This window comes from Amphibalanus amphitrite, unplaced genomic scaffold, assembly GCF_019059575.1.
Source record: "Amphibalanus amphitrite isolate SeventyFive unplaced genomic scaffold, NRLGWU_Aamphi_draft 000102F_arrow, whole genome shotgun sequence".
In the NCBI taxonomy this organism is placed as follows: Eukaryota; Metazoa; Arthropoda; class Thecostraca; order Balanomorpha; family Balanidae; genus Amphibalanus; species Amphibalanus amphitrite.
This window is the reverse complement of record NW_024881597.1, coordinates 962,061-974,884: the sequence shown is the minus strand read 5'-3', so window position 1 is coordinate 974,884 and position 12,824 is coordinate 962,061. Positions and strand designations below refer to the sequence as shown.

The following is a 12,824-nucleotide window of genomic DNA, read 5'->3' as shown; positions in this document are numbered from 1 at the left end:
GGGCACCACAGGCCTGCCATGGACACCACAGGCCTGCCAGGGGCACCACCGCCCTTGCAGGGGCGCCTCAGGCCTGTCAGGGGCACCACGTGCCTACCGGGGACACTTCAGGCTTGTCAGGGGCGTTACAGTCCTGTCAGGGCCCAGGGGCACCAGGCCCGTGGTGTCCCTGCTAGGCCTGTGGTGCCCCTGGCGGTCCTGTGGTGCCCCTGTCAGGACTGTGATACCTCTGATAGGCCGGTGGTGCCCCTGGCAGGTCTTTGGGCCCCCGGGCCTCAAGGGGGGGGGCCATGACCCATGTGACCCCCCCCTTGGATCCGCCCCTGACAGGGGAGATCCCAAAAAGTAAACAAAAGTAAAAGCCTAATATCTTGAAAACCAGTGAATATTTTTCGGTGAAATTTGGTAGATATTCGTTTTCGCTCTTTCTGAACTAAGGGACATCTCTTTCATGCCAATTCATTAACTTTTTTGAAGGTGGGAGGGTCCCTTTAACGGAAATTTCTGAGTATGAGCGGCCGGCCGGCCGTGCGGACGCTTTTGCGAGGCTTATATCTCAGCAACCACTTGACCGATTTACATGCGGTAATTTTTGTAGGGTAGCTTCATTCCTTCTACCAAGTATTGGACTATTCCCGATGCATTTGGGTGACCCCTTATGCACGTGCCACGTGCAAAACGAAGAGGTGTCAGTTTTGTAATTGTTGCAATATCTCGGTAACTACTTGGCCGATTGCGCTGAAAGTTGGCATGTAGGTAGGCACCGACTAGGCACTGCATATCCATGTGCCAGAGTTGGGGTGCTGCTGCACGTGCGCACGTGCAGGGGTCGTTTCCAGATCTCGAGAACGGCTCGACCGATTGCGCTCAAATTTGGTACACGGTTAGGGACCAGTTAGTAGGGTGCCGTGCACAAGTCAGTTGGGACCCATTTTGCACGTGCGCACGTGCAGGGTGCCGCTCCCAGATCTCGAGAACGGCTGGGCCGATTGTGCTCAAATTTGGCACATCGCTAGAAACCGGTCAGTAGGGTGCCGTGCACAAGTCAGTTGGAGGTACCCCCTCGAAATTTCGCACGTGCAAGACTCACCCCCTCGCTCGCTCCGTTAGTCGCCCCAAAAGGCGCTATACTGGTGAGCTACTGTGTGCAAAGAAACATTCACTTCATTCACTTCATATTTTGCAATAATGTGTAGTGTGCCAGATGTATAGTTTATAGTAGGACCCGGTTGGGCCCGTCAGAAAATTTCCAGGAACCGGTCTGGACCCATATGGGTCCAGACTGGCTCTTTGGACCGGGTCCTCGGGTCCACATCTTGCCACCTCTAGTATACCTACACCCCCTCAAAGCTCGTAACGAGCCTTCGCTCAGGTATCGCTCCCTACCCTCCTCCCCCCCCCCCCGCTTCACCGGCCATGGCTGGATTTCTGCACCCATGCACCCACAATGTTCCAGCCGTTCCTACGCCCATGGGTATGGGAAACACCTTCCAGCCCTAAGGCCGGGAATTCAATAAATGTCACCTCGCTTTTTTAGCGAAAAGCACCTCGGGCCTAACGGCCCTCGGAGTTTTCGCTAAAAAACCTCGGTGACATTTATTGAATCATCCCGGCCCCGGGCAGGAATATATTAAGACACGATATCGCGGTCCACGGAATCCACTCTGCCGATGTTCTGCCGATGAACAGCCGCCAAACGCACGCCTGGCAGACGCTAACAGAATCAGTGGCCGCTGTGTTAGTCTAAAACCTACCGGCGGCTACCACATGTGGCTGCCGTTACAACCGCCTGCTGACACCACAAGTGGCCGAGACCACAAAATTAGGGCTGTGTGGGCCCGGCTGCTGACACTGGCTTTGGCATCAGGGTGCGCCTCAATATTCGGATCTAACAAGATGCATTCGTGAAAGCGGTGAAACTGAATCGAAGTATATGACTATTGTGAGTATTGCCTCATACCTCTGCACATGCAAACATACGCACAGTGCACACCGACTAGACGGCGTCAATGCCCGTCTACCCTCCCATGCAGCCGATTTATCCGCATGTATCGATTTCCTTTTCCCCTATGTCTTATCTAACCTTGCGGACGTTATAGAAGTCCCTGTGGTGGACGGACTTCTGAGCGGCCAGCTCCCGCAGCTCGTTCAGTAGCACGTGCAGCTGGAACTTTGACGACAGGTATGTCAGACGCCGGTAGCAGAATGACTTTCTGTGGGTGGAGAGAGAGAAACAGGGAGGGAGACCGGGCGTCACCGTCGAATTTATGAACTACCTCAATCACTCAAATCAATAGATGTCTACTCTGCAGTACATACAGGCTGGCATTCCGCATTTCTCACCAGCTGCCTTAGACTGGAATAAGACCAAAAGACCTTTTGGAAATGGGACAGTTCACAGTTGAATGACTGACCTCTAGCGGCCCGTTTTGCCAAGCTATTGATGTGACTTTCTCCTTTCGGACGGAGTGCGCCCAGACAGAGTGCGGCCACTGCCAGCCCTGCCCCTTTCCTACTCAGATCAGAGGACGGTCAGACATTGGCATTCCCTCCCCCAGGACAGGCGCGGTATAAGGCGCTGACAGCCCGCCCCTCTTCCCCTATGCAGAGCGCGGTCAGGCGCTGACAGTCCCTTCCCTCCCCGGCCCGTGTGACGGTCACGGTCGTTAGGCCGGGAGTGGCGTGGCTGCTGAGACGACAGCCGGAGCCGTGCCAGGGAGGGCGGGAGTGACCTCGAGAGGGGAGAGATCGTCCGACTCTGGCAGAGACGGCGGTCGTCCCGAGAACAATGACCAACATCAGCCGAACACCGGGCGGCGGTTCTCGATCACCGGAACACGTCGGTAATGGCCTCCAATGGTCGTAAATCGACCGGGGAGGGACGCTCAGGGTCGTAGCCCGAGCGGGTACTAATGTACCGAGCCGACTTCTGGCAAGGGCCGTGGTCGGCGACATAGTGGCGTTTACCAGAAAAAGCTGGTCGGTATTGACTGCCCGCCCGGCAGCCAGCCTCATAGTTCACAGATACACGGACATACCAGATGGGTCTATGGTTATCTGATTAAAAGATTGAAGACACGAGCGTAACTCGCAGCTGCCCAAGTATTCACTCCCGGCGTTTTTCACGTCCCTTCCAAATATTTATGCGACACTGGGACAGTCGGCACAGTCAGCTCCGTCTAAATGGAGAACAAAGCGGCGGCGTCACAAATCTTTTTATCAGTGTTCCCCGAGTAATCCTGTGATGCACCACGGCGGCATATCAGCCGGACCGGGGACAGGGATAAATGATGGCAGCAGATATCATGTCGCAGGCCGACGAGGATGGGTAGGCTGGCTGGCAGGACCATGGATCGATCGGGACGGCGGAATCAGACCATCTCCTTCAGAGCTGGCAGATTGGGCTAATGGTCAGGGTCAGGTTCGCAACTGCGGATCAGGTCGGAGAGAACACGCGAGCTGCAAATCAGGGCAATTAGGCGGATCAGGATAACAGAGTTGTCCGTCAGGATCTGTCAGGCAGCTAGCATCTCCCAGAACTGATGCGAAGAGTCAGGTCAGGGGTTCCCGAGACTGATGCTAAGAATCAGTGGCAGCTCTGGAAAAGGGTGTCCCACCCAGCTCGCCGGCCCGTCTCGGGGAGCAGAGCTCCGGCCAACTCACAGCGGTCCGTCGGCGATGATGGCGCACAGATAGTTGAAATCCACCAGGAACTGCTCCTTGCCCGGGTACGCGTAGTCGCGCACCGTGCCGTCTGCCGCCTTCACCTGGTACACGCCGCCCACCATCTGGCACGTGCAGTCGAGCGGCGGCAGCCATTCCACCTCCCACGGGTTGTCCGTGGATGGCGCGTGCACCGGGTGCTCTGGGGTCGCCGGAAAGGTCACCGTCAATGTCAAGGTCACGGTCATGATTATTGAGTTTCCAATAGCAATCAGGGTCATGGTCATTTCTTTGTCATCCTGGAAGCGTCAATGCCATCCTGAACTTTGAGTTGAAGCTGTAGTAATGCATACGGTAGGCACCTACGTAAATGGTTATCTATATGTAAGAGCCGTAGGTAGGTGTAGCAAAAACAATATTCTAATGAATTCGGCGGTTCGGTCCGGTTCGTTTGGTGGCAACATCTCGTAGTATGTTTTGTAGCTACGAGTTTATCGCCATCTGTTGAATCTTCTTGTGTTCTTCATTCAGAGTTAACAGTGGTCGACTTTTTCATTCACGTATTTGAGAGGTTCCTTCCTAGTCATCAGTAAACATATTTGAAAAGAGCCGTAAAGAGGCCATTATGAATGAATTTTATTACGTATCTCAAATATGCACCTTACCTTTTGGGAAGAATTGGGCTTACGTTTTCAATAGTCTACCTATATTTCATCTATCATAACGTCAGACCGCGCTTCCATTTCCACCGCCTATTCGTATTCGAAGTACATAGGCATTCAAGAACCACGAACGGTATAGCATCGAGAAGTGTCAAGACGTCACGGAAATTTGTATGTACAAAGTTCAACACGTATCTGAAATAATCAAAGCAAGAGTGGGTTTCTGTCTTCAAGAAACACTCAATTCCAAAACTGAGGTTGGGTTTGCTATAATCACAAGAAGCGAAGATACCCACCCTTCTAAATGTCTAAAACTGCAGTTATAGAGCAACCACAATTGCTTGCATGCTAATGGATGAAGATAAAACGGTTGATCCTGGATACCTTCAAAAGCAGTTAGAAACCCCAGTAAAATATTTGGTGCTGATGTGGATATGTTTTCAGATCGAGGGTGCCTGCTTTGTACATTTTACGTAATAAGCTCATAAATTGAAATGACACTGTCCTGGGGAAATTACAACCACACAGTAGGTATAGCACGCACACGCACACAGACACACACACGCCGACAGTTTCATGTGTGGCATGTGTTGGAAACGGCACGGCAGAACACGGGTGACAATGTTCCGGGGTTAGTGAACGGGCTACCACACATACAACCGCCAACCGTCTACTTACAGTCCGACACAACTTACTCTTCATAATGGGGGCTGAAAACACGGCCGTTTAGGCATCATTCTCGTGACACGTCTCCGAGATTTTACACTGTAAGTAGGTACTGTTGTTCGAACTGATTTTATGAGCACCGTTACACTGAGAGTACATCAGAAAGGAAAAGTTATTTAAAAGTTAACTAAAAAAGAGAAGAAAATCAAGAATCCAATTGAGACATCTTTGAGTTTAGTCGTCAGACATCACATATCTACATGAACGGATCAACACAGTGTGTATACTATTGCATAGTGTATACGGTACAGTGTATTTTTGGGGTCTCATTCGTTCTGACTCGCACGTGTCCTGACCGTCCTGACTAACCGTCTCCTGACCGTCCTCTGTCCAGTCCGAAATAAACTTTGTCATTGTGCACTGACCGTGTACTGACCGTCTTCACTCCGTGAACTGACTGTGTACTGCCCGTCCTCACTCCGTGTACTGACCGTGAATGTGCGTCCTAACTCCGTGAACTAACCGTGAATGTGCGTCCTCACTCCGTGCCGCACTGTGGACGATGACGTGCCACTGCACAGGAAACGTGCGGCCGTGTCGGGAAAGCTCTGGTGCGACTGGGTCATGTAGCGTTCGCGGATCCCCAGAGCTCGCACCAGCTCCTGAGAGGCCTTCCGCAGGTCCTCCGCCGGCACCTGGTGGTCAGCGAGGTCAAAGTGAGGTCACAGGACACATGTTACAGGGAGTTCACAGGTTATAGTGAGGTCACAGTTCATAGTGAAATTACTGGGAGATCACAGTTGGGTCACAACAATTGGTCACAGCGACGAGTGAGTCCACAGTAAGTTGGAGGGTGGTCCCAATGAGGTCACAAAGAGGTCACAGGGAGGTCACGGTGAAGTCGACAGAGAGGTCATAGTGAGCTCACAACGAGGTCACGGATGACGGAGAGGTCACAGTGAGTTCACAACTATGTAGACCAGAGGGCCAGTGTAGCAGGACCACGGAGGGTCATAACGGTTTCCAACACTGCAGTCTTGGAATAGTCATGATCCCACCATGGCCCCATGGATGACGTCATTGGGGGTACCGTCGAGGTGTCCTCCCTCGGCCCTATAGGGTTCGGAACACCTACCCCGCTGGTACCACTCAGGGCCACCTACCCCGCTGGTGTCCTCCCCAGAGATGGAGACCCGCTGGAAGTGCGGCACATAGTCGTAGTCGTCGATCTCGACCGAGGCCGCGTCCGCCTCCTCAGCCGGGGGCTTCTCGCTGCGACGGTCCAGGTCGCCTTTTCCATAGCTGCCAGGTCAGAGACAAATGCAAACTGATCAACTCATGGGAAACAGAGAGACACCGAAAAGAGTGAGGGATGTGCAGTCTAGCGAATCCAAAGGTGAAACGGTGAGATCTGTCGGCGTGGGCATTGGGTTCAGAAGTTTCTAATTGTTTCTACTTGGTGAGCTACCGTGACATGCACGATTAATAACCCTTTCTCCAGTAGCTCAACTGAATAAGCCCGTCTCCTAAGCCAGCATGAGATGGGAAGGGTCGCTTCGGCGCACGCCAACTGTTTTCAGGCTGCATGTAATGTCCCGCGGTCAATGGCGATGTTGACGGTGCAGGCGGCTCTGGATCTGCTCGGTGAACTAGGCAGGTAACGGATGTTGTCCTGATATGTTGATACGACACACCCTTTGTACTACATAATTCATTGCCCATCGAGTACCCTATTTGCAGATGTACTTTGTCGGAAGCTTGTCTGACTTGTCTCGAAGTTGATCCTAACGTACCCATTGATTCAATGGAATATAACTCATCGATTTCTGAGACACAATGAGTCGCTTCTACATTTGCAGCCACTTAACTCCAACGGTTATTTATTGATGTAACATGGTATGTGTGCTCCAGACATGCTACATTGTATCAACATATGCATAATGACTATAGCCAGCAGCTGCCATGCATAGATACAGCCCTATGATTGGCTTTCAACAGAAGCATCTGACCAATGGCAGGTTCCATTAGTGTGACTCAAAGCTGATCAATGCCAGTTTATAGCCGGTAACCTACACATTGAAATGCTGTTTGCAATAACCCACGTGGCTACCAACTAGCACCGGAGCGCTCGGCAGCGGCCCGGCGCCATTGGTGGCGCAGTGGCGGCATTCGAGACGCAGCGGCAGCGTTGGTGGCGCAGTGGCGGCATTGAAGGCGCAGTGGCGGCGTCGGCGACGCAGTGGCGGCGTTGACGACGCAGATGCGGCTCGGTGGCGCAGATACGGCGTGAGTCGCGGGCCGGCTGCCAGCGCGTCGGAGGGTAAACGGATCGGCGCCGGCGGTCGACCCGCGGTGTCGGGGAGCGACCGAGGCCGTTAGGTCGGGGACACGACCGACTGTCCGCGAATCAGTGGGGGACATGACAGACTGTCCGCGAATCAGTCGCGGACACGACCGTCGGCCGATATGGTCAGACGGGGATGCACCGCTGACCGTCGGCGAATCGGTCGGGGGACTCCACCGACCGTAGGCCAATCACCCGACTGTAACCGCTATGGCGGCGTCCAACCACAGGCTGAAGCCGCATCCCCTGTTCGCTTTCCCGGACAATGAATGACTGGTTCGCAGTTCGACGCGGTCTGATGTTTCGATAGGTCTCGAGGTGCGCTATATCTCAGTTAGCTGTCCGAGTTCTCCGTAGTCCCATCACCCAACGACTCATTGTTCAATGATTGCGGCCATCTGGTCTGGTTTGAAGTTTGAACGCACCGCATGGTCTTCGTGTCGATTTTAACGGCGCGATCTTGGACCAACGTTGAAGTCTGCTCAATTCAGGTCATACTTCATAGGTCCTACGTAACAACCCATGACGCCATTTCCCATGAAACGCTGCGTTAGATCTGACAACTCGCTGCGTCAAACCAGACAGACCATTTGGCTAAAGTCCGCCAGTTCACTGTCAGAGGCCTGTCTGTTTACCTACTGTCTCTTAAACTGTTTCAGGTTCACTGTCTCTGGGGTTTACAATATCAGGTCTGATGGTTCATTGGCTCAGGTCCGATAGCTCACAAGTCGAGTCAAGTCACGGTTCACCATCTCAGGTCCGTCAGTTCACGGCTCAGGCCAATGTTCACTAGCTCGCGTCTGACGGATCGCTCTCTCACTCACGTCTGACGATTAGTTTTGATTTGCTCAGAAGCTGGCTGTGAGCCTGCGCCGCGGTCAGAGGGCGGCCCCGCCTCTGTAAAGGAGGGTCACGGAGAGCACTCGCCGTGTCCAAAGGCCGACCCCGCCCCTTTAGACCCTGCCGACCTCTTGGTGCGCTCGTCTGACCACCAGCTCGGGCTGCTGCGATCTGATCGCCCAGCTTCCGCATGCCAACACATCCGGTGTTGGCACCTGCAGGGTACTTTGAGCACCTATTCCCATGCCGGTGGAGGGTAGCACCGGGTCTAGCCCAGGGGCGCCCATCTACATAGCAGGTGTCTGGGGCAGATCACGACAGGCTGGAACTGGTATGAGTGGATGTAACGACGGAAGGCCCGCGCGGAGGTCGGAGGGAGCATCAGCTGTCTGACCTGCGGGCGCTGCTCAAGGTCAACTTTCACGTCGGTCTCTTGTTGACCCACCGCCAGTTAGTAAGAGTGGAGTCGGCTTCCAGTGAGAGCAGTTATATTTAACACATAAGCGACAGCAAAACGCAATGCCAGACGCTCAGCGGCGCCGCGGTGACTGCCCGGCCCCCGCCGAAGTTAGTTGGTAGCACTGCTGCTCCACGGCGTACATTTCCTACCAGCCCATAGGGTTTACATGTTAAATGGCCTGTTTTCGGCGAGCGATATCTCGGTCAACCTTTGAAGGAATCAATGGTTCTTAGTCTCAAATGATAGATGGATGAATTTTCTTTTGACAATTCCTCTACCATTTTTCACGAAACCCAGCCGATCTTCTACGGCGTACAGGGTAAAGATTTCTCTGCACGCCAGCACCCGCGATCCGCCTCTCCGATCGTCAATTCGCGGTCCTCGGTAGCGCAGTCGGTAGCGTATCGGGCTACAGATCCGAGGGTCGTGAGTTCGAATCCTGGGAGCGCCGCGTGATTTTGGCTAGAATTAAATGATGTAGATTCTTGAATGTTTGCATAATCAATTATTAATAGCTAATTGAATGTATCTGCCCACTAATCGGCCCTTAAAACCTGTTATTTATAGGGACACTCCCACCTTAACATTAGTTTTGAGTTGAGATAGCCAAATTGGTGGCCATGGCCTGCAAATACCGGTTTGGGCGCTCACAACATCGACAAATGCTTTAATTCGGAGATATGGAATTTCAAACTTGCAGTTTTCGGATTCTAAGGGGCTAGTGCATTGGTATGCCCCCTTAGAATTTGTGACGTCAGCGGAGATCTAACGATTTTTAAATCTTTTACTAAAACGTTTGGTAGCACGCGGTGGTATATGCTGCTTTGCGCGCAACAAATGCCGCACTTTCAAATAAAGTCGCTAGGAACAGCGGAGATCCCAAAAAGTAAACAAAAGTAAAAGTCTAATATCTTGAAAACCGGTGAATATTTTTCGATGAAATTTGGTAGATATTCGTTTTCGCTCTTTCTGAACCGAGCGACATCACTTTTGTGCCAATTCATTAACTTTTTTGAAGGTGGGAGGGTCCCTTTAACCCTCTAATGCCCACACATAGTTCCACGGTTCCTAAAATTAGTACCTTGTGACATATGATTCATTTTGGGTCCCTTGTTCGAAATCTGGAGTCAAATATTTTTTCGCAGTTCAAATTTCGGAAATAAATTTTGTATCAAATATGATACATTGGGCATTCCACTTGGTAATTTTTAGTGGTATCAGACCACACAGAAGGAAGTGAAGACATAGATGAGAAAATATATATTATTAAAAATTTCAGTGATAAAAGTGGCAGTTAAAATGTGTAAAATGCCAACAAGACATCCCTACTGTGCACTTTTTATCAGAACATTTTCTTAATATTTCATTGGCATCCTTCTTGTATCAAAATGTCCTTTCACTCGGTGCTTAGGGAACAACGCTAATCATAGGCATCTATTTACGAGTGCCTTCTATTCCTTCATTTTCCACGATACAGCGCGTTGCACTTGTGCAATTTTTTCATAATTCAGACATGTGGGCCGTGCTTCTCAAACGTAGATGCGTTATGCATACTTGATATAGAAATGAAGACATTACAGTTGGCTCGCGGTAAGTGGTTGAAGTGAAGCAGTTCTGATGCAAAATGCTGGACAGGCTGCCGACGGACCGGGATCAATGCCATATATCAAAGACGATGTTGGTTTTTCTTCATGATAGCCGGACAATCTCGGGTGACTGAAACTCTCAGCCTGTGAATCGTCAGTTAGCACTTTGACTGGTCGTGCGGTCCTGATGTCATCGGCGTCAGTACAACAGCCGCGCACTGACCAGTGCAATAACCGTTGTACGTGTCAGACAACAAAGGTACAGGTAACTGTGCACCGATCGACAGGAACTTGCACAATATTCATTGACCTCATATGGAGGTGAGCATACGCATTACGCAATGCCGCACTTTAACTTTTATTCTTATGGTCAGTACAAAAGTAGTATCCATGTTTTAGTACCTATAAATCCTTTTTGTTCAGTGGCACTCAGCTACCACAGTTGGCGGTATATGTCAATATATGACAACAAATGACATACCTGGCAGTGAAAATGCTTGCCAGGTGTCAGGCACCTGTAGGATCCTGGCAGCAGTGCATGGTTGCCTACTTCTTAGATAGGAAATCAAAGGAACCACGCCCTTCGGTCTGGAGTCTGTCTTCATGGCGAGCCCGTTTAGCCTGCTTCCTCTGAAGATGACGATATAGTTTTCCGCTCCACATTCAATCTCTTAATACTGGGATGAACGGAGGAGATTTGAATCGCAAACAAATTGTGAGTCGTTCTCCAATATGAATGAAAAATGCTGGCTGGCTGCTAATGCAAATCTTCAGCCATGCCCAGCTAACACATAGACCCGCAAGACATAAATAAGCCCGTCCACAACCCCTGTTGGAATATCGAAATTGTGCAAGAGACCGCTGAATCCTCCTGTCCCTAACATCAAGTCTCAATTTTTTGTTTCCGAGTATAAATGCTCGCACGGATGATCGTTCCTTGAAATCAACAAGCTTGTCATCGATAGCATGTCATTCCTAACGTGGTTTTAGAAGATATGGTCTGCTAGTGTCCTGCAGATCAAAAAGTTCACTATTGTCATCGTCAAACAGTTGCAAAACCATATTCCTATGAGCGTTAGAAAAGTCGAGATGTATGAGGCATGTAAGGCCACTCATAGAAAGCTAGATGTTGGAAGATTGACAAGGATGAGAGGCGGCATAATCGTACCAATATCGTTATGACATTTTAAGTCTGGAGCGAAATAGAGTTATCTGGCGCAAGAGGTGCGAACTTCACAAATTTATGCATCTTGTACCATCGTCATTTGCAATGACTCACAGGCCATTGCAATGCTTATCACCTGAGAAAACTATGGTATTGGCACACCGTATGTTGCATCGGCGAAAATTTCATAGAAAATATTGGAGTGCTATGCCCACTGTATCATATCTAGTATCCCCAAAAATAGGGGTCCATATCTTTGACCCTGAAAAAGTTGCGATGTTTTGCAACATACTATGATATATGTTGAACATTTGTCTCACAGTATACCAAGTTTCTTTCCAAATAACTAATTTTTTGTTTTCTAAATGCTTAAATTTACACTTGTATCTCAAATTGATTTTCGGCAAAGGACAAACTGACCCTCTTTAAAATCACCTGGTGGGAAACTGAGAAATCATTACTTAAAAATTTTGCCACCAGGTGGTTGCCAAGACGTACCACTCCTGATACAGCAGGGTTTTCAACAATTTTCACCTCTATGATTAGCAGGCGAATTTTCTGCAAATTGACTTACAGATATGATACCGGGGGCACTAGAGGGTTAACCCTCGCCCGCACATGGGGGGGGGGGTGGTTGCCACCCCCCCCCCAGGTAGTCTTTCTGCTCTGCACTCAACATTTTTAGAGCTAGAAGGCTGATTTTTCGTATAGCTGCTCGTCTATCCTTTCTTGATGTCCACTGAAAATTTCAAGTTTCTGTGACCTTTGGTTTCGGAGATATGACCTTGTTTTTCAGGTCATGTCATGACCCAAATGGCCAATTCTCGACATCTTGCGTTGGCTATGTGCCTTGTGAGCTTTTGACACCTTGATTTCGGCCTTTTTTACCAGTCTTACCTCCCACCCATCATGGAACATGTTGTTCGACGATGTACAGATGTCAAGGTCAAGGTCAAGGTCAACCTAGGTCATCTAAGATAATTGCGTTTTAGGCAAGCGGAATTTACTTTTTGTGAAGTTTTTTGACTGCATTTTTGGTAAAAGCTTCTCAGATCATGATTTCATGTAATATGGACACATAAACAATCGGTGCACACATCAGTATACACACAGACACACACAGACATACAAACACATATAATTGACCTTGACCTAACTTGACCTGAAATGACCTCAGCAGCAAAAACCTGGTCGGGTAGTGTGAGAAAGAGGTTCTAGCTGGCTTGGCACCAGAAAACGGCATCGTTATCGGTATATGATAAGCAGCGCACTTGATATCCAACGGTGACCCAAAACAGCAACATTTTTTAGTTTGACCTGACCTGGAAGGTCAATGACTGACCTGAGAAGGTAAAACTGGGTATCATTGGATTCGTCTCTTCCCAAAGAATCTTTTTGGTCTTTACCGCTAAGCTCTATCTCCAACAGGAACGAAATG

The 12,824-nt window shown here is 50.0% G+C and overlaps 1 protein-coding gene across 1 annotated transcript in view; it reads right to left on the bottom strand.

Annotated features, from left to right (window-relative positions):
* The window catches only part of LOC122380632 (AMP deaminase 2-like), a 39,742-nt gene that overhangs the window by 9,061 nt on the left and 17,857 nt on the right, over positions 1–12,824 (bottom strand). Inside the window, exons 3-6 of the mRNA XM_043363967.1 lie at positions 6,155–6,293; positions 5,515–5,686; positions 3,664–3,865; positions 2,084–2,213 (exon numbers count right to left, since the gene is read on the bottom strand). Of these exons, the coding sequence (XP_043219902.1) occupies positions 2,084–2,213; positions 3,664–3,865; positions 5,515–5,686; positions 6,155–6,293 (643 nt within the window). The remainder of the gene's footprint in view (positions 1–2,083; positions 2,214–3,663; positions 3,866–5,514; positions 5,687–6,154; positions 6,294–12,824) is intronic.